Source organism: Cavia porcellus, unplaced genomic scaffold (assembly GCF_034190915.1).
Source record: "Cavia porcellus strain 051 isolate PalLab524CR breed Dunkin Hartley unplaced genomic scaffold, mCavPor4.1 scaffold_16, whole genome shotgun sequence".
Lineage (NCBI taxonomy): Eukaryota > Metazoa > Chordata > Mammalia > Rodentia > Caviidae > Cavia > Cavia porcellus.
This window is the reverse complement of record NW_026947499.1, coordinates 9457479-9480862: the sequence shown is the minus strand read 5'-3', so window position 1 is coordinate 9480862 and position 23384 is coordinate 9457479. Positions and strand designations below refer to the sequence as shown.

The 23384-nt window shown below is 36.6% G+C and overlaps 1 protein-coding gene across 17 annotated transcripts in view; it reads left to right on the top strand.

Annotated features, from left to right (window-relative positions):
• Atxn2 (ataxin 2) overlaps nt 1–23384 on the top strand; it is a 115105-nt gene that overhangs the window by 37774 nt on the left and 53947 nt on the right. For all 17 annotated transcript variants that reach the window (XM_023562017.2, XM_063225632.1, XM_063225627.1 and 14 more), the window contains 3 exons: nt 18508–18632; nt 21662–21753; nt 22287–22484. In XM_023562017.2, the coding sequence (XP_023417785.2) occupies nt 18508–18632; nt 21662–21753; nt 22287–22484 (415 nt within the window). The remainder of the gene's footprint in view (nt 1–18507; nt 18633–21661; nt 21754–22286; nt 22485–23384) is intronic.

Below are 23384 nucleotides of genomic sequence, written 5' to 3'. Positions count from 1 at the left end.
GTGCTAGAGATTGAACCCAAGGCCTTGTGCATGCCAGACACAGGCTGTACCACTAGGAATCGTTTTCTCTCCAGTTGTGCTTTTGTTCTTATTTTGTTCTTTGGTTTAATTATTTTAGTTGAATTATATTTCAGTTGTTTGGCTTCTCTCCTGCTTGCTGTGTTGTCGTCCCTCATACTTCTTCCTACTGTTTTATTTCCTTAATAGTATTCTCAGCCTACATAATGTGTCAGCAAATCTGCTCATCAATAAATAGTTTTATTTTCATATAGCTGTTTTCATATTGACCATGACTTTGTGTCTTTCATTTCCTTTTTTTGAGACAGAGTTTCACTATTCAGGTTAGGCTGGCTTTGAACTCACAGCTATCCTGTTGCCTCAGTTTCCTGAGTGCTAGATTTACAGACATGCATTACCATTCCTGGCCCCATGACTTTTTTCATGCTATAGTGATAGTTGAATAGTAACAGACTTATAGTGACCTAGAGTAGTAAGGTACTTTATTGTTTGGCTTTGGCCTGCATCATTTTCCTGCTGCATTTGCACTCTGAGGACTAATAAAAAAATACATATAACACTGTTTTAATGGTGAAAAATAGAGCCCGCCTTATCTCTAAACTAAAACTGTGTATAATCTTATTCAGTTCCTTATGACCTTTCTAAATGGATTAGTGCAGAGAACCATTTTGTCTTGCCAGACCCCTTGTCATGTTTCATGAAAAATCATACAGTGAAAAAATTGCTTAATAGAAATGATTTTCATCATCCTACCAACTCCCTCCTTATGTACACATTTATCTTCCCCTTCTTATTCTTACTGTTACTCTCTGGCATTAGTAGAAAGGATGTTTAAGCACAGCTTTCCCAGTTTTTCTATTGACTTTCTGTTTGCTGACTTTGATCTTTTTTTTTTCTTTTTTTTTTTTTGGTCTTTTAGAAACAGGGTCTCTATGCAATTCAGGTTGGCCTTGAGCTCACTTTGTAGCCCAGGCTGGTCTTGAACTCGCAGTGTTCCTCTTGCCTCAGCCTCCTGTGTGCTAGGATTACAGGTGTGAGCCACTTCACCCAGCTTCCCTTTGATCTTTTATACCACCTGTTTCTGGACTCCCAAACCTCTTTCTTTGTTCTTACTTTTTTCCTTCAGCTTGAAAACCTATTCAAGTTCCTCTCTCACCCTAAAAGGGATCCTTTTTAAATCTTGCATTCTTTTGTTGGTAATTTTTTCTGAGACTGCCAATAAATAACCTCTAACTGCAGGGTGCTCTGGACTTTTTTTCAGACTTTACTGTTGTATTTTTATTTCATCTTCTTTCTGAATCTGTTTTTCTCTCTTTTTAGGGTTTATTGATTGCTCCAACCCTACCTCGTTCTTCGGCTTCTTTTCCCTACCATTACCCAGTGTTTCATTCTTTGTCTGCACGATGCTTGCTTGTGCACTGTTAAAATTTCTGTCCACTTAGGAGATCCCTTCCCAGCACTTCAGCATCACTGCCTTTATGCCAGTTGTATTATGTTTGTTTCTCCCATTATTTGAGTTCCTCATGCTTGAATAGTCTTTAATGTCCTTAATTTTTTTTTTTTTTTTGTCTTTTTGAGACAGGGTCTCGCTATACAGTTCAGGCCAGCCTTAAACTCACTTTGTATTTTTACCGGTACCAGGGATCGAACTCACAACCACAGGCTTGCAAGGCAGGTGCTTATGCCACTGAGCTAAATCCCCAGTCCCTCCTTAAACTCACTTTGTTGCCCAGGCTGGTCTAGAACTCTCAATGATCCTCTTGCATCAGCTTCTCAAGGGCTGGGATATCCTTAATGTTTCATTGTTAGGGCACAGTTTGGCTCAATATAAACGTCTCAAAATAAATGAAATTTAGAGTTTAACACTTTATTTTTTTGGTACTGGGGATCGAACTCACAATTGCACGCTTGCAAAGCAGATACTTAATGCTGCTGAGCTAAATTCCCAACCCAAGTTTAACACATTTTTTAATAAAGCATCACAGCAAGAAAACTGAACAATTTTGTGAGTATGTGTGCATGCATGTATGCACCCATGCTTGTTGAACAATTATGTATGTGTAAACTGTCTAACCCTTGCTAACTGAACTCTGGAGTGTATTCATTGCTATACTTGTTGCTATGGACAGTACAGAGAAACACAAGAATCTATTTTGAGTTACTTTTGAGTACCGAGTGAAACTGAATACTCTTACCCTAAATACACACATAGACACACAGAGATTATTATGTTTAATTTCAGAGATTATTATGTTTAATTTCAGAGATTATTATGTTTAATTTCATGGTATTCATAGGTTCCTCAGGAAGTTTATGTCATGTTAAAACAGCCTGCTTGGCTAGGTATGTTGGTATACCTCTGAAATTCCGACACTCTGGGAGGCTGAGGCAGGAGGATTGTGAATTCAATTTTACCCTGGGCAACTTAGCAAGATCTTGCCTTAAAATAAAATCTTAAAAAAGGATGGGAGCAGGATAGGGAATATCTCTTATATATCCCCTTATATAGCTCAGTATGAAGACCCTGGGTTCAATTGCTAGTATTGCCAAATAAAATTAAAATGCTCAGCCTGGGAGTTTAGCTCAGTGGCACAAGTGACTGCCTGGCAAGTATTAGGTTGTGAGTTTGATCCCTGGTACCAAAAAAAAAAAAAAAAAAGCTCTGAATGAGGCACCTTTGCATTTGGAGATAACAAAGGATATAAATAAACTAAGAAAAATGGTGTTGAACTTGGTGAGGTTGAATTCTAAATGTTGTTAGAAATGCAGAGAATTACATAGAGTATAATAGTAGTTGGAGGTAGTTGAAGTGTGAAGGTATAATTAGAAGTGAAACATTAAAAATCCTATAGATTGTTTTATTTTTGTGTTTTAATGAGTTGACTTTTTAGTCTGATAGGGCAAGGCCCTATGGATAATAGCAGACAGGCATCTTTCTTGAAGTGCATGCTGGTAGGAATACTGTCAGTCATCTGAGGAAGAGCTAGATCCCAGAGCAGGATATAGCCTGGAAAACCTTGTATTCTGTGAAGCTGAAACATGGACCAGGTCAGGCATGGTGGCACTTAACTGTAATCCTAGCACTTGGGAGGCTGAGACAAGAAGATTGACATCAGCCTGGGGTACATAGTGAATCTAAAGCCAGTATGAATTGCATAGTGAGACTCTGCCTTACAAACAAACAAACAAACAAACAAACTGAGAAGAAGCATGGTCCAGAAGAAAAATGAGTATGTTTCACATTTATTCACTCAGTGTGGTATTCTACTAGCACAGGCAGAACATGGCTTTTAGAGATTGTAGATAGGAGTTCAGAAAGCTGTACAATGGGGTAGAAAGTACTCAGATTGGACAGGCAGGTATCTCTAAAGCCAGGCAAGTAATTAGGATGGACGTAATGTTCTTTGTGGTACACTGTGTTAGGTTGGAAGATACAGAGTAGATGGGATCTGTTGGCTGGAAGGGGGGGCTTGAACTAGGGATTTTGGCTTGGATTGCAGACTTTTAAGGAGTAGCCATTCTTTTTTTTGTTTTTGTTTTTTTGTACTGGGGATCAAACTCATGACCTTGCGCCTGCCAGGCAGGTGATTATGCCGCTGAGCTAAATCCCCGGCCCAGGAGTAGCCATTCTAAACTACTGTTAACTCCTAATGCTACACATGATACTCTTAAAAGTGATCGTTTGGAAAGTTTACTTCTTCAGCTTTGCTTTTTTTTTTTTTTTTGTCTTTTTCCTTTTTATCGGTACCAGGGATCGAACTCACGACTGCCTGCTTGCAAGGCAGGTGCTTATGCCGCTGAGCTAAATCCCCAGCCCCCAGCTTTGCTTCTTACTGATTATTGAGAGATGGATATGTGTTTATGCTGGGCTAAGTTGTAAATGGAGGCTAGTATTTATAATAAAGAGGCCAATATGGAGGTGGTATAGTGATTAGGTTTTTAAAAAACTAAAACAACAAGCCAGGTGTGGTGACTCACACCTGTAATCCCAGCACTGGGGAGGCTGGTGTGGGAGAATCACATGATGTTTGAAGCCAGGCTAGAATATATAGTGAGATATGGTTTCAAAAAGACCAATCCAAACAACAACAACAAAATAGAAGACCTGGTTGTGATAGTGCACACAGGATCATTATTGAGTTTGAAGCCACTCTGAGATAGTGAGTTCAAGGCCAGCCTAGAATACATGGCATGATCCTGCCTCAAACAAAAAAAAGCAAATAAGTAAGGAAGAGAGGGAGGGGAGGATGATATGTGATCACTCCACTAGTAACCAAAGAGATGCAGTTTCAAGGCAGCAATAAGATTTTTTGTCTTAACTAATGTGAGGAAGATTAATACTTTCTGGGGATAATGAGAGAAAATAGGCAGTTATTCTCTGCACTGGGGTTGATTTAAATTAAACAAGTAGCTTTTTGGGGAGTTGAGAGCACTAGGGATTAAACCCGGGGCCTTCATACTGAGCTCCATCCCCTGTGCTGCTTTTACTTTTTATTTTTGGAATAAGGTCTCACTTAGGTGCTAAGTAGCCAAGGCTGGGCTTGAACTTGTTCTCCTGCCTCAGACAAGTAGCATTCTTGAGCTCTTTAGTGGATAAGAAATTGAAATGATTCCAAGGACATTTTTCAGTGAGAGTTTACTTGGCAGTATTGTATAATAGTAGTATACCAATTAACTGTCTGGTTTTATTTTTTCTCTTGCCGTGGATAGTCTCAGTGGAGTCTTAGGAACAGAAACTGTATTAAAATCAGTAACAGTGCTGAGCAGTGAAAGGATGTTGATAAGTTGCCTCAGTTGCATTTCTGTTGTAATTGTGAATGAAGTTGATTGCCTTTTTACCCAGATCAATGCTGGCAGAATATTAAAGTGTGCACTTAACCCTTGATCGGTGGTTCTGATTTACAAAGGAAAATAGTAATTGTCCAAAATATATGTTTGCTAGGGAAACAGAAAGATGTTTATACAGCTGTAAAAATTGGAATTCATTTCATTTTACTTAACCTGTTCCTGAATATTTTTGACGTAATTTTGAGAGTAGATTGTAAAAAGGCTGCTATATTTGGCTGATAGCATTGCCATTTTAGGTCCCAAATTCTGTTGATACCTACAGCTATCTGAATTTGCTTTAAAAAATTTTTTTTTCTTTGTATGGGAATCAAACTTATGACCTTGTGTTTGCCAGGCAGATACTTGTGCTGCTGAACTAAATCCCCGGCCCTTCTTTAAAAAATTTTATCTTAGCTTTTGTGCAGAATCACTGTCTTTTTCCCTCTTTTTTCTTTAGGTTTTGAAGTGTTTTCAGAGTGCTTAAGCTAATTTCCGATGACATCTTTGCTTGAATTTCTTTTGACCTTTTTTGGATCTGGTGTGGAAATCGGAAATCTAGTAGTTTGTGGAGACTGGGCTAGAATTTGCAGTCCTGTTATTGCACCCCCGAGCAATGAATTTACAAGGATGTCCCCTGCCATTTTGTTGTTAAATACTGTACTGATCAGGCTTTCCTGTAGCTTTCTGTGTATTTTATTTTGTGGAGCCTGTGTGTCTTGCAGGTTTTTTATTATTTTTTATCTTTAAGAAAGAAAGGTGGTAGGCTTTGTTCTTTTGGAAGGGGCAAGTCTTTTAAAGAAGTCTGTGACTTACATATTTTTTGAAAAATTATATTTAGTTGATTTGAGGTCTTATTTTTTGGGTTTGTTTTATTGTTGTTGTTGTTGCTGTTTGTGCTTGTGTGTGTGTGTGTGTGTGTGTGTGTGTGTGTGTGTGTGTGTATGTGTGTGACAGGGTCTAACTATGTAGTTCAGATTGTCTTTGAACTCTGTAGCCTAGCCTGGTCTCAATGATCCTCCTGCTTCAGCTTCCCATCCTCTTCCTGTTGTTCTTCCTCCTTTTCTGTTTTCCCCCTACTTTATATTGATACTATTTCTGAACAGTTTCAACTCAAATTTTAATTTAGATTTTAAGATTATTAATCACAAGTTATATAACATAGTGGGTTTAATTAAAAAGTGATTTACTTTAATTTTTGAGGCAGTTGTTTTATTTATTTTATTTAAGGAGAAAAAGAAAAACAAAAAGGGTACAAGTTATACAGAATTTCAGAAAAAATAATAGGAAATCACTAGTTAATAGATTACATATTGTTATCTTAGAAATAGTTGTTCAAGTTACAAAATTAAAGCATATGAAGTGGACTTTCAAACAGTGAGACTGGAAACAGTTTTGTTCAATGATCCAACAAAACTCAGTAATATGGTTATCTATCTTATACACTTAAACATATATGCAGTTACATTCTTTTTTTTTTTTTTTTTTTTTGTCTTTTTCCTTTTTATCGGTACTGGGGATCGAACTCACGACTGCCTGCTTCCAAGGCAGGTGCTTATGCCGCCAAGCTAAACCTCCAGCCCCCAGTTACATTCTTTAGAGCACTTTCTTTTCCTTTCTTTTGTACAATGGCAATTACACATTTTGGGTTTTATTGCTCCCACAGTTCTTACTACTTTTTTTGAAGAGAGTAAAACCAAATGTGACAGAACAGAGTCAGTCAAATCAAAAGGATTAAAAACAAAATACTAGATGATCAACAATGGTTACCATACTGCCTCTTGCTATCTTAAAAAGAATTGCCTATTGAAGTAGTTATTTGAACCCAGGTCCTTTGGGCTATATCCCTTTTCCTTTTCTATTTTTGTTTTCTCTTTCGAGACTGATTTTTTTTTTTTTCTTTTGAGTGCTGGGATTATAGGTATGTGCCACCACACCTAGCATGCTGTATTTTAAAAATATTTTCTGTTAAATTTTAAATCATTCAAATTATTTATCTTATAAACAAGACTTTTTTTTTTCAAGTACACGTTTGCCATGCATATTGAGTGCATCCATTTGAGGAGAGTTAGTACACATGCATAGCATATCTTAATTTTTTTTCTTTTTGTCACTTTCCCCCACCAGTCCCTTTCTTGTTTGGGAAAGATCTTTCTCCTTATTACCCATCTCTTACTTTGCTCTTTAAATTGTTTATCCTTTGGGTTTCTCTGAGAAATTTTGGGACTCACATGTCTTATTTATTTCACTTAGCATTTGAATTTTAGATACATAGATTTTCCTACAAAAGATTCAAATTTACCCTGCATATAAACAAATTTTTAGTAGGGAAAATAACAACTGCTCTTTTATGGTTTAAGTAAGATATATTTTTCTCTCACGGATTTTTAAAATTTCTAATTTTACTTTATTATAATATTATAAAATGTCATTTATAAGGAAGAAAAATAAGTTTGTTTATTATTGATACATTTTGGCAGAAAATATCTAAACAGCTACCATCTCAAAGGCTTTTTTTTTTTTTTTTGTCTTTTTTTTGAGATGGGGTCTCGCTATGCAGTTCAGGCTGGCCTTGAGCTTACTTTGTAGCCCAGGTTGGTCTCGAACTTGCAAGGATTCTCCCGCTTCAGCCTCCTGAGTGCTGGGATTACAGCCGTGAGCCACCAGGCCTGGCTTCAAAGGCTTTTTTATTCACGTATTTTTTCGAAGGACTTTTTAATTTATTATTATTATTATTTGCTGTGCTAGAGATTGAACCTAGGGCCTTAAACATGCTAGGGAGATCACTGAGCTATATTCCTAATTTCTAAGCACTTTTGATTAACTTAAAATCAAATTTTGTCGCATCCAAGGGGTGTAGCTTACTTTACCGTGGAACCCTGTATTATGCACTTAGCATATAGTACATAGATTGAAGATCCTGTTTCCTAGTCAAGATTCTAAGCTTTGCCCAGGGGTTTCACAAGAGGGACAATTTAAAGTAGCAAATTATATTTTTAAAGAAAACAGCACTTTAGGATTCGCTTTTCCAAATCAAATGACTCGTTCTAGACTGAGGTCCAAGGAGTATGTAAGTCAGAGCTGAAAAAGAAAAAAGTGAAGTGCTTCTTCAGTTGATTCAATCTGATTTGATTCATTCAGTCCATAGATCCCTCTACAGTCCACAGGATCCCTCTGTCTCTGCCTCTGTCCCTCTCTGTGTTTTAAACTCAGCAAGTAATACTTGTACCGAACCAAAGGCTCTTCCCATTATACACTGTCCTTTTCCTGAGAGATGCTTGTTCTAGGAGTGAGCTTTCTGAGGTGGCTTCACTGCATTTCTTAGAGCTTATCACTGCTGCATTCCATCCGCTGGACTTGCCGTTTAGAGGCTTCACTTCAGTGTTCTTGCAAAGTCTCTGTCATTTGTTCCTCCTGCATATTTATCTTGTGTGAATATTTTCCTGTATTGGGCCAGGGATATAGCTCAGCAGCATAAGCACCTGCCTGGCAAGCACGAGGTCCTGGCTTCGAATACCAGTACAGAAGAATTATAGGAAAAAATGTTTTTGATATTGGGAGTTGAACTCTGGACCTCACACTTGGCAGGCAGGCACTATGCCAGTGAAGTAAATACACGAACGCTGGGAATATTTTATAGATATCAGTCAAAAAGTAACTTCTAGATTGGGGATATAACTCAGCAGCAGATTGCCTTCCTGGCAAGCATGTTGTCTTGAGTTTGATTCCTAGTACAAAAAAAAAAAAAAAAAAAAAAAGTAACTTCTTAAGCTGTATACTTTTGTCAGAAAGCAGAGAATTTCAGTATTTCCCTTACAGTTAGATGTCAATAGTTCTCAGCTCTGTTACCCTTCCTGGGTTTTCACTCCTACATTTTGAATGTGGAATTTGTAAACAATGTGTTGCTGAGCTTTGTTTTTTTTCTTTTTTTTCAAGTAAACACCACTTAAGATTTTTTTGTCTCTTGAGTGTGACAGTCTTTATTTCTACATGCCTGAGAGTCCTATCCCCCCAAATAATTTGTGTCTATGATTAAACCTGGTAATTTTATTCTTAAAGGAATTAAGCTTTGAAGTTTTATAATTCTGTCATTTGGCTATCACTTAAAAATAGAAGTGACCAGGCATGTTGTTGCCACATCTGTAATCCCAGCACTTAGGCTGAGTCAGGAGTATTAATGAGTTCAAGGCCAACCTGGCATACATAGAGAGTTCAAGGCCACCCTGAACTACATAGCAAAACCATGTCTCAAGAAATGAAAACCAAACAAAAATGCACAGAAGGGACTAAAGTCTTAAATTATTAGTGTCATTTAATGTCTAAGACAGATGAGCAGTTTCTTAAGAGACTTTACAGGTGCTTTAAAAACACAATGTGTAGAGATAATTAGGTAACCTTATTTCAGATTAATATAAATCAATGTGTAGGATTAAAATCAGTTGATAGGTAATTATCAAGTACATGTTATTGATTTGGATGCATAAAAAGTGTGTGTACATATTCTAGAGTACTTGTGAGACCAATTTATTTTGTTGTTGCTTTTTGTGTTTTTTGAGGTAGGGTCAGTGTAGTTGAGGCTGACTTTCAACTCACTACATAATAACTCAGGCTGACCTTGAACTTGTGATCTTCCTGTTTCAGTCTCTCCACTGCTGGAATTAGAAGGCAAGCATCACCTGCCGGGGTGATCACATGTATTTTATTTTATTTTATTTTTTTATTTATTTTATTTTTTTGGTCTTTTTCATTTTTATCGGTACCAGGAATTGAACTCACGACTGCCTGCTTGCAAGGCAGGCGCTTATGCTGCTGAGCTAAATCCCCAGCCCCGATCACATGTATTTTAAATAAGGGATACTCGCCCTGTACTAAAAACCAGAATTGGTTAGTAGTGATCAAACGTGAAGTAATTTTAATAAAACAAAGAAAAGCCAAATACTATGATGGTAATGGCTGTTGTTATCCCATAAATAGGTAGTAAAATAATTTGAGAACTTAACTATAACTGTTTTAGTGTTGTCTAAATGCTTTAGTGATGTCTCACTGTTTTGTAAGCACTTTTGAAATAAATTTGGTCCCCTTTTTTGGTACCAAGAATCAAACTCAGAACCTTGCCACCCATAAAATAAATGGCTTATTGTTAGTAGTGCGGTCAGTAAACTTTTTAAAAGGAAAAAAAAAGTGTGCAAAGATGTTTAGGTAGCTTTATTTTAGATTAAATGTAAGCCCTTAATGTGTAGGATTAAAATCATGTGCTATACAGATTGTAATACAGATACACATATCAGCCAAATGCATATTACTGATTTGGATGCACAGTGGTATGAGTGACAGGTCATTATAGTGATCTGTTACTTAAAAGTTGTTAAAATGAGCGCCATGACAACTAAAATTAGACAAAACTGAATTTGTGTGTTCCACTTTAAACTTTCCTTCTGATAGTCTCTAGAACTGCTCACATCAGATAAGATTAAGGCTTGACAGCGTAGTATCTGAAGTTCCTTAGAAACTATGTCTTGTTTTATTAGGACATGCAGTTTTGCAAACAAAGATCTGTTTATTGTAATTCTGATACTTACCTTCATTACTGAATCAAAAAACAGCATTGTAGAAATAAAGGATTTCAGGGTAGGTTGGTGAGTTAGGCCCATGCTTACCCTGGGTCCAGATCTTAACACCAAAAATTTGAAAATAAAATAAGACAAAAGATTTTAAGCCTTGAAATACTTCCATCTTTTGAATTGCTTTTCAATAAAATAAATTATCTTTTATTTGGAATCACCAGTCCTGATTATCGGGGTTGTTAAAAGCAACTTTGGGTTTTTCTTTTTAAGTATTGTTGAGCTGTAACTCATACACATTACAGTTCATCAATTTACATTGTCTAATTTTTAAATTTTAGTATAATTACAGAATTGTGCAGCCCTCGCTACAGTGAACTTTAGAATATCTTTGTCACCCATAAAAGAATCTTCACACACTATGCAGTGATTTCCTACTTGGTTCCAGTCCCTTGTCCTAAACTGGTGATCTTTTTGTCTTTCTGGATTTGCCTATTAATGGAGCTACATGTAGCCTTTTGTGAAAGGTTAGTTTTACTTAGAATAATGTTTTCAAGAGTCATCTAAATGCATCAGTACTTATCCCTTCCCTCTTGCGTCTTCTCCTTTCTTCATTTCTTTCCAGTGCTGAGAATGGAACCCGGGCCTGTGCCTGCTAGGCAGGCTCTATGCTACAACTGAAGTTAGCTGCACTCTAGCCCTCTTTATTTTTTGATAGTGCCCTGTGACAGATTGTTTTTCCTTTTGAGACAAGGTTTTGCCAGGCTGGGCCCCCCCCCCTTTTTTTCTTTTTTCTTTTTATCGGTACCGGGGATTGAACTCACGACTGCCTGCTTGCAAGGAAGGTGCTTATGCCACTGAGCTAAATCCCTAGCCTCTGCCAGGCTGGCCTTTAACTTACTTTGTATCCCCACATTGGCCTTGGACTCACAGCAATCCTAATGTGTCACCCTCCCGAGTGTGCTGGAATTACAGGTGTGTGCCATCATGCTCAGCTGGCACATGAATTTTGAATTTAGATAAATGACCATTTATGTATTATGATATTTTTGCCTTTTGGTGTTACGGCTATGAAGGTATTGTCTAATTCAGACCATAAAAATTTATTCTCATGCTTTCCTCTTGAAATTTTCAATTTCTACATTTATCACCCATTTTTAGTTGATTTTTAATAGTTCGGTAGGGTCTAGCAGGAATCCTCATTGTGCATGTGGATATCTAGTTATCCAAGCATCATCTATTGAGAAGGCTATTTTTCTGGTAAATTGTGTTGGCATCTTTATTGAAAATCAGCTGATCATAAAGCTAAAGATTTGTGAATTCCATTTTTCTTTAGTCGAACTGTATAGCTGTCCTATTTGCAGCAGCACATTGTCTATATTATTGTATCCTTGTAGTTTTGAACTCAAGAAGTACAAGTCTTTATAAGTGTATTCTTTTTTAAGATTTTGACTGTTCAAAATCCTTCAGTTTCCATGTGGAATTTAAGATCATTTTGTTTATTTTTACAGAGCTGTATCCTGATAGTCATTGCCTTGAATCGCTAGTTTAATTTGAAGGAGTACTGCTTTCTTAACTGTATTACATCTTCCAAGAATGTGAGGTGTCTTTTTACTCATTTAGGTAATTCACTTTCGTTCATAATTGCTTCTTAGGGTTCAAGTTACAAGCTTTATACTTCTTTCATTAGGTTTATTCCTGAGACTTAAATTTCTATGGTTGGATAGATGGATTTATTTTATTTATTTAGTTCAGGCTAGCTTCAAACAGTGATCCTCCTGCCTCAGCTTCCTGAGTGCTGGGATTATAGGTGTGTCACCACACCTGACTTTTGGATGCTATTATAAATGGAATTTTTTCTTTTAATTCCATTTGTAGCTTGGAGTAGTATGTATTTTTTTTTTTTAATTTTTTTTGTCTTTTTCTTTTTTTATCGGTACTGGGGATTGAGCTCATGACTGCCTGCTTGCAAGGCAGGTGCTTATGCCACTGAGTTAAATCCCCAGCCCCTTCTTCTGCCATTTGTTGCTAATGTAATGGTTTTCTCACTGAGATCCAGAGCCATTTGTGCATGTTCACTTTGCTGGATTCCTTCTCTCTCCTGTCCCAAAGAATTTTGTAATTGTTATATTTGGAGGGCAGATTCTCATTGTATGTGAGTGGCTTTTTTAAAAAATAGTTTCAGGGGCTGGGGATTTAGCTCAGCAGCATAAGAACCTGCCTTGCAAGCATGTGGTCATGAGTTCAATCCCCTGTACGGGGTGGAGGGGGGGAGTGTCAGTGTAGTAACATTTCATGAAACCTGTTTGGGAGATTTAAAAAAAAAAAAACCTCCCTTGAGGAATATCTGATCATTGTACTCTGCACGATTAGACATATATGAAGTACCTGTTGAAAGGCCTGGCTTAGCCAGCAGTGTTTATTGTTCTAACCCTTGAATGGTATACTTCCATAAAGGCTTTTTTCGTCTTATCTATTCTTTTTCTTTATGAACTTGAAGTAAATACAAATGTAAGAAAACTTTGGATCAGCTTATGGGAAAAGTTTGATTTTTCCTTCAGTTTTTTTTCTTGCTTCTGTATACTTTTGTTTGATAATATCACATCAACATTTTTATCTTCCTGTCTCTTCCCACTGATAATTTGCATCTAAACAATGCTGTTATCTCTAAATTAACTTTTCCTCCAGATTCCTCATTTCCAGTTAGTCTTGGTCATTAGTATGAATTTTAAGCACTGTGTTTATTATCTCATCCCATTCCTTGCACAGAATCTTCAGTACCCATTATTAAAGTAGAGTTGGGGGTGCTATACCAATTCTGGGCCTTTTCAGTGGTCTTTCTCTTTTTCAACCTCATATCTTATTCCTCAGTATCAGTGCACTTCTTGAGCAAATTGGTATATTCTACCTGTTGGCCATTTCTATCACCAACTTTAAACTTGTCATCTTCCATGTTTTCTTCTCCATCTAACAAACGTACTGTATACAACAGAATGTTAGATAGTTTTTAAAGATCAGGGTAAAGTCTTCCTTTAATCAGGGTAAAGTCATTTTATGCTGATGTTTTATTTTTACACATCTTTCCGTCAACCTTTCTACTTACCTTTAAAAAGGAACCTACTTTTGGAGAAAGTTTAAAAACCAAGGAGTAGTATTCCTAATAGGATTGTAGTTTTGTGTTTTCCCTTATTTCCTCTTTAGAGCCTTCCTTCCTCATCATGGTCATTTTTATTGCTTATACCAATGGCTATAATCACTTGCTTCCTGGAGACTCATCACCCTGGTATGCAAAAAAAAATGAACAGGTGGCTTCTTAGTTGGCAGGTTGGCACCCACTGCAATTGATGCTCTGCATACCTAAATATGTCTATGCTTAACTGAAGATACATGGTGAGAAAATGTGCTTAGTAGTTGAAATACACCACAGCAGTGTAATTGATTAAAAGCAGTGAAATCGAAATGTTTTCTTATTTATCTAGAATTTCAATGTCGAGAAGAAACATTTAATTTACATTAAGTGAATAGTGGAGGATTTTTGGTCAAGGCTTTTCTGGAATGTCATTTGAGCATTTGCGAACTGAGTCTAATGTTAATGATTATTTCCTTCAGTTTCATGTCATTTAATAGTTTTTATAAACCTACTCATAACTAACATTTAACTTACTTGACCAGTATTCTTCCCCTTTAAATTTCCTATATAAAGTTAATTTCCCAGAGCCATAGTTGACTAAGAGTTAAAAAGAAGGAGTGGAAAACAGAATCCTTAACCTTGTTGCCTGAAACGACCCAAAGATAGCTTGAATGAGGTGCTTCTTAATGATCACCACTAGGTGGCACTGCTGTCGTGGAATGACTAATGCAGAGACAGAGGAATGGGAGGTGTTGAAGCTGCTTGCTTTTGCCTCTAGTCTAGAGGCTTTTGTGAAGTGGATGTTTATAAAGCACAGAGTAAAGTGTAGAAAAAACTATTCTTTATCTCATCTGATAATTCTTATTGTTTTTCTGTTTTTCTTTCTGTACTTTTACTTCCTTTAGAAACACTAACACTGGGGCTGGAGATTTAGCTCAGTGGCATAAGCGCCTGCCTTGCAAGCAGGCAGTCATGAGTTTGATCCCTGGTACCAATAAAAAAACGAAAAAGACCAAAAAAAAAAAAAAAAAAAAAAAAAAGAAAAGAAACACTAACATTTTCCCCACAATGATGACTAGAATATTTTAGCCAATTGGTTTTTCTGAATTCTGCAGGAATCCTTCTTACAGCAGTATGCTATTTAATATCAACAGTGTTTTTTTTGTTTGTTCTTTGTGTTTTCAAAAAAATCTGTTTTTTTCAAAAAAATTAACAGCTGTTAATAAAATGCCCAGAATTTAAGATTGTAAAATAAGTCAGAATTTTCAGTAGTAGAAATTAGTAAAAATACAAAACAAAATATCCAGGTTTTTTTGCTTTGTTTTGTTTTTTGTTTCTTCGTAGCTCATTGCTTTTATGAGGGGCTGAGATAAAATACAGTACTTTTCATGGCCAGGTTTTCTTCAGCAACCTGATACTGTCACCTCATTGTATGCTGATGTTTTATTCTTGCACATCTTTCCTTCAGCCTTTCTACTTACCTTTAAAAAGGAACCTACTTTTGGAGAAACTTTAAAAACCAAGGAATAGTGTTCCTAATAGGATTGTATTTTTGCATTTTCCCTTATTTCTCTTGAAGCTAAACCATACTGCTAAGTTAAAACATGTAAATAGTTAATTTCTTTATAAGATTGATATTATAAACAGAAGATATAAAAGTATAGCATTGAAAATTACTTCACTTACTAATAACCTCTGAATACAATCAAAGTTGTGATCAGTGGAATAAAAGCCTGGTTCAGTGAAGTTTTGGAGACTTACTTTGTTTTCTTTTCTCACTTTGGCTTCTATTTGTGGTTTTTTTTTTTTTTTTTTTTTTTTGGATGTTTGAAATCATGCTGTAAAAGTGTAGTTAAGCTTCTTCATTTCTGAATCATTCAATTTGAGTATAGTTTGGCTTAGTCCCCAGTCTTTCTAAATACTTTCTTATATGCATGTACACGTTCACCGACTGCCGTGTGTCTCCCCTGCATCCCCTCTTGCTTAGAAAAAGTCCTTTTTGGTTCTGTAAAACTTTTTTTTTCTTTTTGGGTACCAGGGATTAAACTCACAGCCTCATGCTTGCCCAAAGCAGGTACTTGTGCCGCTGAGCTAAATCCCTGGCCTTCTGTAAAACTTAGCTGCTTCAACCTTTAATTTCTTGAATAAAAAGTGTTATCTTTTTAGGCTGTGTTTTTAATCTAAATGTTTAATTCTGTTAAGTGTATAGTTTTCTGATACTTTAACAGAATTTTATTTTTTAAATTTTATTTATTTATTTGTTTTGTACTGAGAATTGAAAGCAAGACCATGCACTTGCCAGGTAGGGTCAGGATTTTATGTTAATAATCCAGTTGCTTCTCAGAAGTTCATAGAACTTTTCAAATTTGTGTGGTCTAGTATTCTTTTTCTAGTGTTGTGAAAAATTAAAGGAATTTTTCAGTCCAAATGTAAGTTATTAGTTGATCTTTTTTGAAACATTTCATATTCTTGAAAATACATATGGGGAAGTTAATTTTTACTAAGAACTCTCATAACTTTAAGATGACGTTAAGGAAGGCCTGATAGAGGCTTGTGTCAAGTAAGGTTAAGTTTTTAGGTCTGTACTTGGTTCTCAGATGAAGGTGGTGGTGTGTTTTGAAGACAGTATCAGTCTCTTAGAATCTTGTAGCTTTTCCAGAGTGCTGTGATCTTCTAGTGACTGTTGTGCCCCTCTCTCAGCTGAGGCTGGCTGCTCTGGAGAACTCCCTTCCTAGGTTCTTGGTTTTTATAATTGCTAGCAGTGAGAGCACTGCTGCTGGTGGAGCTGACAGCTGAGCACATAGTATTTTGTTCTCTAATGTGCGTCTGTACACGTATTCCCTCCCACCACTAGTTTGGGATGAGAGGCAGTGAAGAGTTAGCTAGGTTTCAGTGCCCTCCCTGGATTTGCCTGCTCAGCTGTATGTATTTCCTTGCCCTTCCGTTCTTCCTTGCTTCTCTCCCTCCTTCACTTCCTGCCACCCTTCTTTCTTCTCCTCTCCCTCTTTTTGTTTCTCTTGTTCTCTTTTCTTTTTTCTTTCTTTCTTTCTTTCTTTCTTTCTTTCTTTCTTTCTGTCTCTGTCTCTGTCTCTGTCTTTGTTGTTTTTATCTGTCTTGGTTTTTTTCTGTTTGTTTGTTTCTTGCCAGACCTGGAGATTGAAACCAGGACCTTTGCATTGAACTATATCACCAGCCTTTTAAAAACTTTTTACTTTGAGACAAAGTCTCACTGAGTTAGAATTGCCCAGGCATGGTACAAATTTGTGATTGTCCTTCCTCAGCCTCCCAGAATGCTGTGATTACATGTGTGTACCACCAAGCCCAGCTTGTTCGATCCACATTTTTTACTTTATCACCTTGACAATTAGGGAGACAATAACAGTTACAGAAGCAGTGTCAAATGTAAAAAAAAATTCCCCCAGAATTCATTCTTCTGAAGCAAAATTGCATGCCTGATTTAGACTTGAGTCTTTCTTTTCTTCTCTTTGTGGCAATTTGCCATTGGTGGAGGGCACAATGGCTGGAAGCCTTTCATATTCTGCATAGAACCAGAGTAGAAGTATTTCTGCCTAACTAGTGGTAGGTTTCAACCTATGGGTCTAGGTATTTAAATGCAGTCCTATAGCTACAAAGCATTGTCTTATGCTGATTAACTGTTCAACTGAGCCCCAACACCCAACTAGAGACAGTTTGCTTTGTTCCCAGCAGTATGGTGGGCTGAACATGGAGATGCCACATAGCTTTTATAAGCTAGTACTCCTCACTAACATTAGTAGAGTGGGAAATGATACAAATAAATGAGAATGTGTTAAAGGAATTCTAGGTAGGTCTGCCATTTGAACCTTCTGGGGACAGGTAACACGGTAGGATCTGAACTTTTTCCTGTGAAGGGATGGAGTTACTTAGAAAAGTATAATTTACTGTTGGCAATAGTATATTTGAATGCTGACCCCCTGGATTTAGAAAGTTAAATATCTGGATATATTTGATTGTATGTGCTGTGAAGGTATATCTAATTAGTAGAAATTTTCTGGGTCACTTCTGAAACACAAGAAACAATTATGTTTAATGAATTATGTATGTTAAAATATATATCATGTTCCATTGACCTAGCTAGTCTTCTTTTTGGTATGTTTCTGAAAGAGTTAAAAGCATCATATCACAATGATGTATGCACACCCATTTTTATAGTGGCACAGTTTTCAATAGCTAAATCTTAGAAACAGCCCAAATATCCATCTGCTGATTTAGATGTGTGTGCGTGCGTGCGCATGTGCCTGCCTGCCTGCCTTCCTGTCTAGCAGTGGTGCACTACTTTGCCATAAAATAAAATAATCTTTATTGTATGGTAATCTTGAGTCTAGATAAATGGATGCACTTTGAGATCATTCTTTTAAGTGAAATAAATTAGACACACATGTGTAAATATCTCATGGTTTCTCTAGTGTGAGAAACTGAGGATAGAGATAAGGACCAAAGTGTGTAATAGAGACTGTGAAATAGGAACAAAATGTTCAAATGGGAAGGGGAAACAGGGATGTGAGAGGGGAGAAGGAGGGGAGGGAAGAGGGGAAAAAAAGGATGAGAAAAGAAGGGGGAAAATGGAAACAAAACTTTTATAAATAACGAGGGGACGGGGTGGGGTTTGAAGAGAGGATACTGGAAATGGGGTGGGGGAGAATCAAGTTTTATCATGTTCAAGTACAAATTTCTCTAAGGAATATGATCATTGTATATACCTGAAAAGTACCAATAATCTTAATTTTTTTAAAGAGCAAAATAATAAGCTTAATTTTAAAAAGTACCAAGAATTAAAATGAGAAAAAATCCCAATAGGCATCTATAATGCCATTCATCAAATTATTTGAAAGCATGTCAAAAATTCACTTTTTATGTTTTTTAAACATACATCTTGATTGTTGATGATTAATATTTGGTTGTATGATTTTTTTTCAACCAAAATCATTTTTGCAGATGCTTTTACTGACTCCGCGATCAGTGCTAAAGTGAATGGTGAACACAAAGAGAAGGACCTGGAGCCCTGGGATGCAGGTGAACTCACAGCCAGTGAGGAACTAGAAGCTTTGGAAAATGATGTAGTAAGTATCATCTCTGAGTGGTTAGCAGACTGGTCATTGTGGTGTGCATGTGATGTCCTCATTCGGTTTTAATCTAAGTCTGTGTTTATTGTTCTGGTGAATATATTTAGAGCAGCATTTGTGCAAGTTGAATTTTTTTCTTAGGCAATAAAGAGAAATGTTCTTTTAAAAAATTTTATTTTACTTGTGAATGCTAAGCAGGAGTGTGATCTGTTCTTGTATTCATGATTTATTTCCTTGTGATTAAACAGCAATAAGTAACTACAAATTTACACTGGAAACCCTGAGAGAATAGCCAGTGTGTTTCACTTTGATGCCTTGGAGAATTGAGTCAAAAAAGAGTGTAGTTTTGTCTCTTGACTTTACCTAGAGATAAAGTGGGCATTGTGCATTTTAGGCTTTTTGGAGAAGAAACGTAATGTGATTGTATTAGGATTAAATCATGATGTAATTTTCTTGGCCATAAATTGCAATCATTTTCTACAGAAACTTTTTTTAAAAATGCCTCTTGTCACATATTATTTTGCTTTTCTCCTGACATATCTTCTACAGATCTCAAATGTCTTTAGAAGAGAGATGTAACATCTTGCCAAAAAAGTGTATTTACATAGCAGAATCTGAATTGAATGAAGTCTTCCATTGAGAACAGAGAAATCTGTGTTCATTGTTTAAAGAATAATTTAATAATTTGTATCTTCTCTTCCTCAGACTTTACTCTGACTATAAAATGAGAAATTCATAGGCAGATGTCCTTATTAATTTTCATTAAAGAATCATGTAGAGCCTAATATAACCATTCTCCATGATGCATCTCATCAAGGTGGGAAGTGGGGAAATAGGGCCTTCTTTTGCTGTATATAGTGAGATATAGATAGTGTGAGACTTTCTGGGATGAATTGGGCAGTATTTATCAACATTTTAAATGCACTTAGAATTTGTTCCACTAACTCTGTTAAGAATTTATTTTTACTCCAACAGATCTTTTTTTTTTGGCACCGGGAATCAAACTTGGGACCCTGCAGGTTCTGTGCTGCTGAGCTATATCCCTGGCCCACTCCAACATATCTTAATACCAGTAATGCCAGTAATTATATATGAGAATATTTTTGTAGCATTGTTTCACTAGTTATGTGTCCAACAATAGAGTATGAACTGAATAGATTTATAGTGCTGCTGTTCAAATAGAAATTCTGTATATCTATCAAAAGATTGGTGTTCCAATATGAAATGATAATTCAAGATTAGAAGAAAAAGCAAGTTATGGAATAATAGGTCTGACTTAAAGAAAGGAGAAGATTGAGGCACTGGTGCTGCACACTTGTAATTCTAGCACTTAAGGAGGCTGAAGCAGGAGGATTGCAAGTTCAAGGCTATCTTGGACTATATAATTTGGAATTACACTCAGAAAACTGTTGATAATAGTTATGTATATTGGGATTGGAATATCTTTACTTTGTACTAGATACATTTTTACCTTATGTGAATTTTTTACATAGAGCATGTATTGCTTAAATAATTTTAATCTCCACTGGTAATTGTGGTTTCCTGCCTCCATGTGTTAGGTCAGAGGATTAACTTTACTGATAAAATTATAATGATAGTCTTATCAGTATAATACAGGAGGACCTATGGTTGATGGGTGAATTCTAACATAAGCTTGTGTGTTGCCATTGGTGTTGGCATTTCTTTTATGATGCTGGGCCTGCTCTTTGGGATAGGTAGGGGTTGTGTCTGGATTTCATGCCTTCTTACCACTCGGTTAGTCTGGCATTGAAAGAAGCAGTAAAAAAATAGATGATTAACCAGGCATTAGTATTTTCCCATGAGGATTATTATTTGCCTCAATTAGTTGATTGTTGGAGTAAAGAGTGCAGCCTGCTGGAGGATATGGTGACACTTGCCTGTAATCCTAGTGCTCTTGGAAGCCAAAGCAGGAAGATAAATTCTAGCCCAGACTGGGCAGCTTAATGACTTAGCAAGATCTTGCCTTAATATTTCTCCTAACAAATTTAATTTTTTAGGCTGAGACAGGAAGATTGTTGCAAATTCAAGGCCAGCCTGAACTGCATAGTGAAACCTTGTCTCAAAAAGACAAAAAAAAAAAAATGAATCGCAGACATAACTCAGTATAGGGGCCCTGTGTTCAGTTTCTAGTTCCACCAAAAAAAAAAAAAAAAAAAAAAAAAAGAATGTAGCTTAGCTTTTGAGAGTGGTAGTTTTTGTAGGTCCCTTATAGACAAAAAGTTACTCATACATTAATTATGCTAGAACACTGAAATCTAGAGTTGCTGAGGCTCCATAGTTGCTAATTGCAAAACCAGTTGTAAAACTCAGCCCTTGCTGGGTATGGTTACGCACACTGGTAAGCCCTATACTCCAGGAGGCTGAGGCAGAGGATCACTGAGAATTGGGAGCCAGCCTGGGCTACAAAGTAAGTACAAGGCCAGCCCAAATTGCATAGTGAAGCCCTGTCTTAAAAGAAAAGCCATAAATAAATAAAATGAACGCAGCCATTGTGACTTGGTCCTCTGATGCTCCGTGTTACCTTTCCTTCTAGAATTCCTAGGAGGAAGGGGAAGGGTGACTAGGGTCTAGTATTGTGGTCCTTCTTTGAAGTATGGCAGGGTAGGGCAACTTTTGGTTTCTCCCTTCTTTCCCCTAAATATTTGGAGTATTTTTGTCTCCCTTTCACACAGCTCATGATGGTGATCTCAAGAAGAAGGTTCTAGGTATGCTGGGGCTAAGTGAAGAGAAACCTGATTCCAAGGCTCTGAATTAATGTAGTTACTAAAATGTTGTAAGCTTTTCTAGTAATTTTGGATATAATTGTGTTGCATATTTACTGTCCAATTTGAGGACTGATATGTAGAAGAAAAAATTTTTTAAAACTTTTTAAAGGAAATTTCTGGTTATTTTTATATTTGTTAGATTTAATTCATTAGCTCTTGCTACTGTAAATATTGATTGTAACTGAATTAAAGAACACAAGTGCTTTGTCATTTTGAAAAAAGAGTTTCATTTTTTTCTAGTCTAATGGATGGGATCCCAATGATATGTTTCGATATAATGAAGAAAATTATGGTGTAGTGTCTACATATGATAGCAGTTTATCTTCATATACGTAAGTTTAATGTTTTTATTTTAGTTCGTTTGGCTTCAGTTTTCATCAAGTTAAATTTTGGTGTTGAATAAATGTTTCCGTTAGTTTGTTTTGTTTTATTGGTACCGGGAATCAAACTCACAACCTTGTGCTTGCCAGGCAGGCATTTAATGGCGCTGAGCTGTATCCCTGGCCCTCATTAGATTTTTAAGTTACACAATTATATAAAAGATTTATTCTGTTATGATGTACACTGGTAAATGCCCATTAAAACAGGGAATATATCCATACCTGAATTTTGTGCTTAAAAGATTTTGTTTTTAAATTGTAAAAAATTAACTTTGCAAGAGTCATGGTGAGCTATTAAATGAGTTTTTGAAATATTAACTGTTTTCCATTTAAAAGGTAACTGAAAAATTCAAATTCTGATTTTTTAAACTGAGCACAGTACCTTGATAGTTTTCCAGTATTTTAAACCCTAAACTTTAATATTTGATTGCAGTAGATATACAGTAATCAAAATAATCAGTTTTCTTTTTTTTCTCATGTTTTAGGGTGCCCTTAGAAAGGGATAACTCAGAAGAATTTTTAAAACGAGAAGCAAGGGCAAACCAGTTAGCAGAAGAAATTGAATCAAGTGCTCAGTACAAAGCTCGGGTGGCCCTGGAAAATGATGATAGGAGCGAGGAAGACAAGTACACAGCAGTTCAGAGAAATCCCAGTGAACGCGAGGGGCACAGCGCAAACACTAGGTATTTAAAGGAATCATGATGCAGTATTTTGGATACACGACTCAAGGTCTGTGTGAGGAGGTGTATTGTTATTATTATTGTTTTATTTCTCTTTAATGAAGCTTAGGTACAGAATGCAAATGGAATTGGTTTCAGGTCCTGTTAAAGATTACGGTAACCTTGGAGAAGATAATTTTTTTTTTTCCTTTTTTTCCTTTTTATTGGTACCAGGGATCGAACTCATGACTGCCTGCTTGCAAGTCAGGCGCTTATGCCGCTGAGCTAAATCCCCAGCCCCAGAGAAGATAATTTTTGAGGTAGCTCAGTGGAGCCAACTGCTAAGTATACATAATAAACAAGCCAAAGTCCTGGAGAGCTGCTAAAAAATAATTGCAAGAGGGGAGGCACATGCAACACAGTAACAGGACCATGTAATTGCTAGATTAAAGATGTATTCAAAGTACTAGGAATAGGCAAAGCGAGGCAAATCTCTAGAAGAGAGTCTCACTCAGGTGGTGACATTTTGTATGGGATTATGAATCTGCCTTCCACGCAGAGGAGTATGGGAGAAGAATTTCTCTCCTAGTGAAGACACAGTGCAGAGGCATGGCATTGTGAGAGAACCCAGAAATTAGGAAGAGGCTAGTACTTTGTCTGGAACCCAGGGCCTATATTGTGGGTGCAGTGGTAGATGGTAATAAGAACTGAGGGTCCTGGAATGACTTCGTGTTTCCTGCTAGAGTACTCCTTGGGCAGGAGGTTGGGGAACAGACCCTGGGCCGTTGAGAAGCGGTGACACAGGGGTTCTGCTGTGTATTGCAGTAGTTAAACTACAAGAATTAAGCTACCAGTTAGACCAAGACTAGTAGTAAAAAGGTTAGAAAATCCAGGGCTGACCCTGAGGTTAATTTGATAACTGAA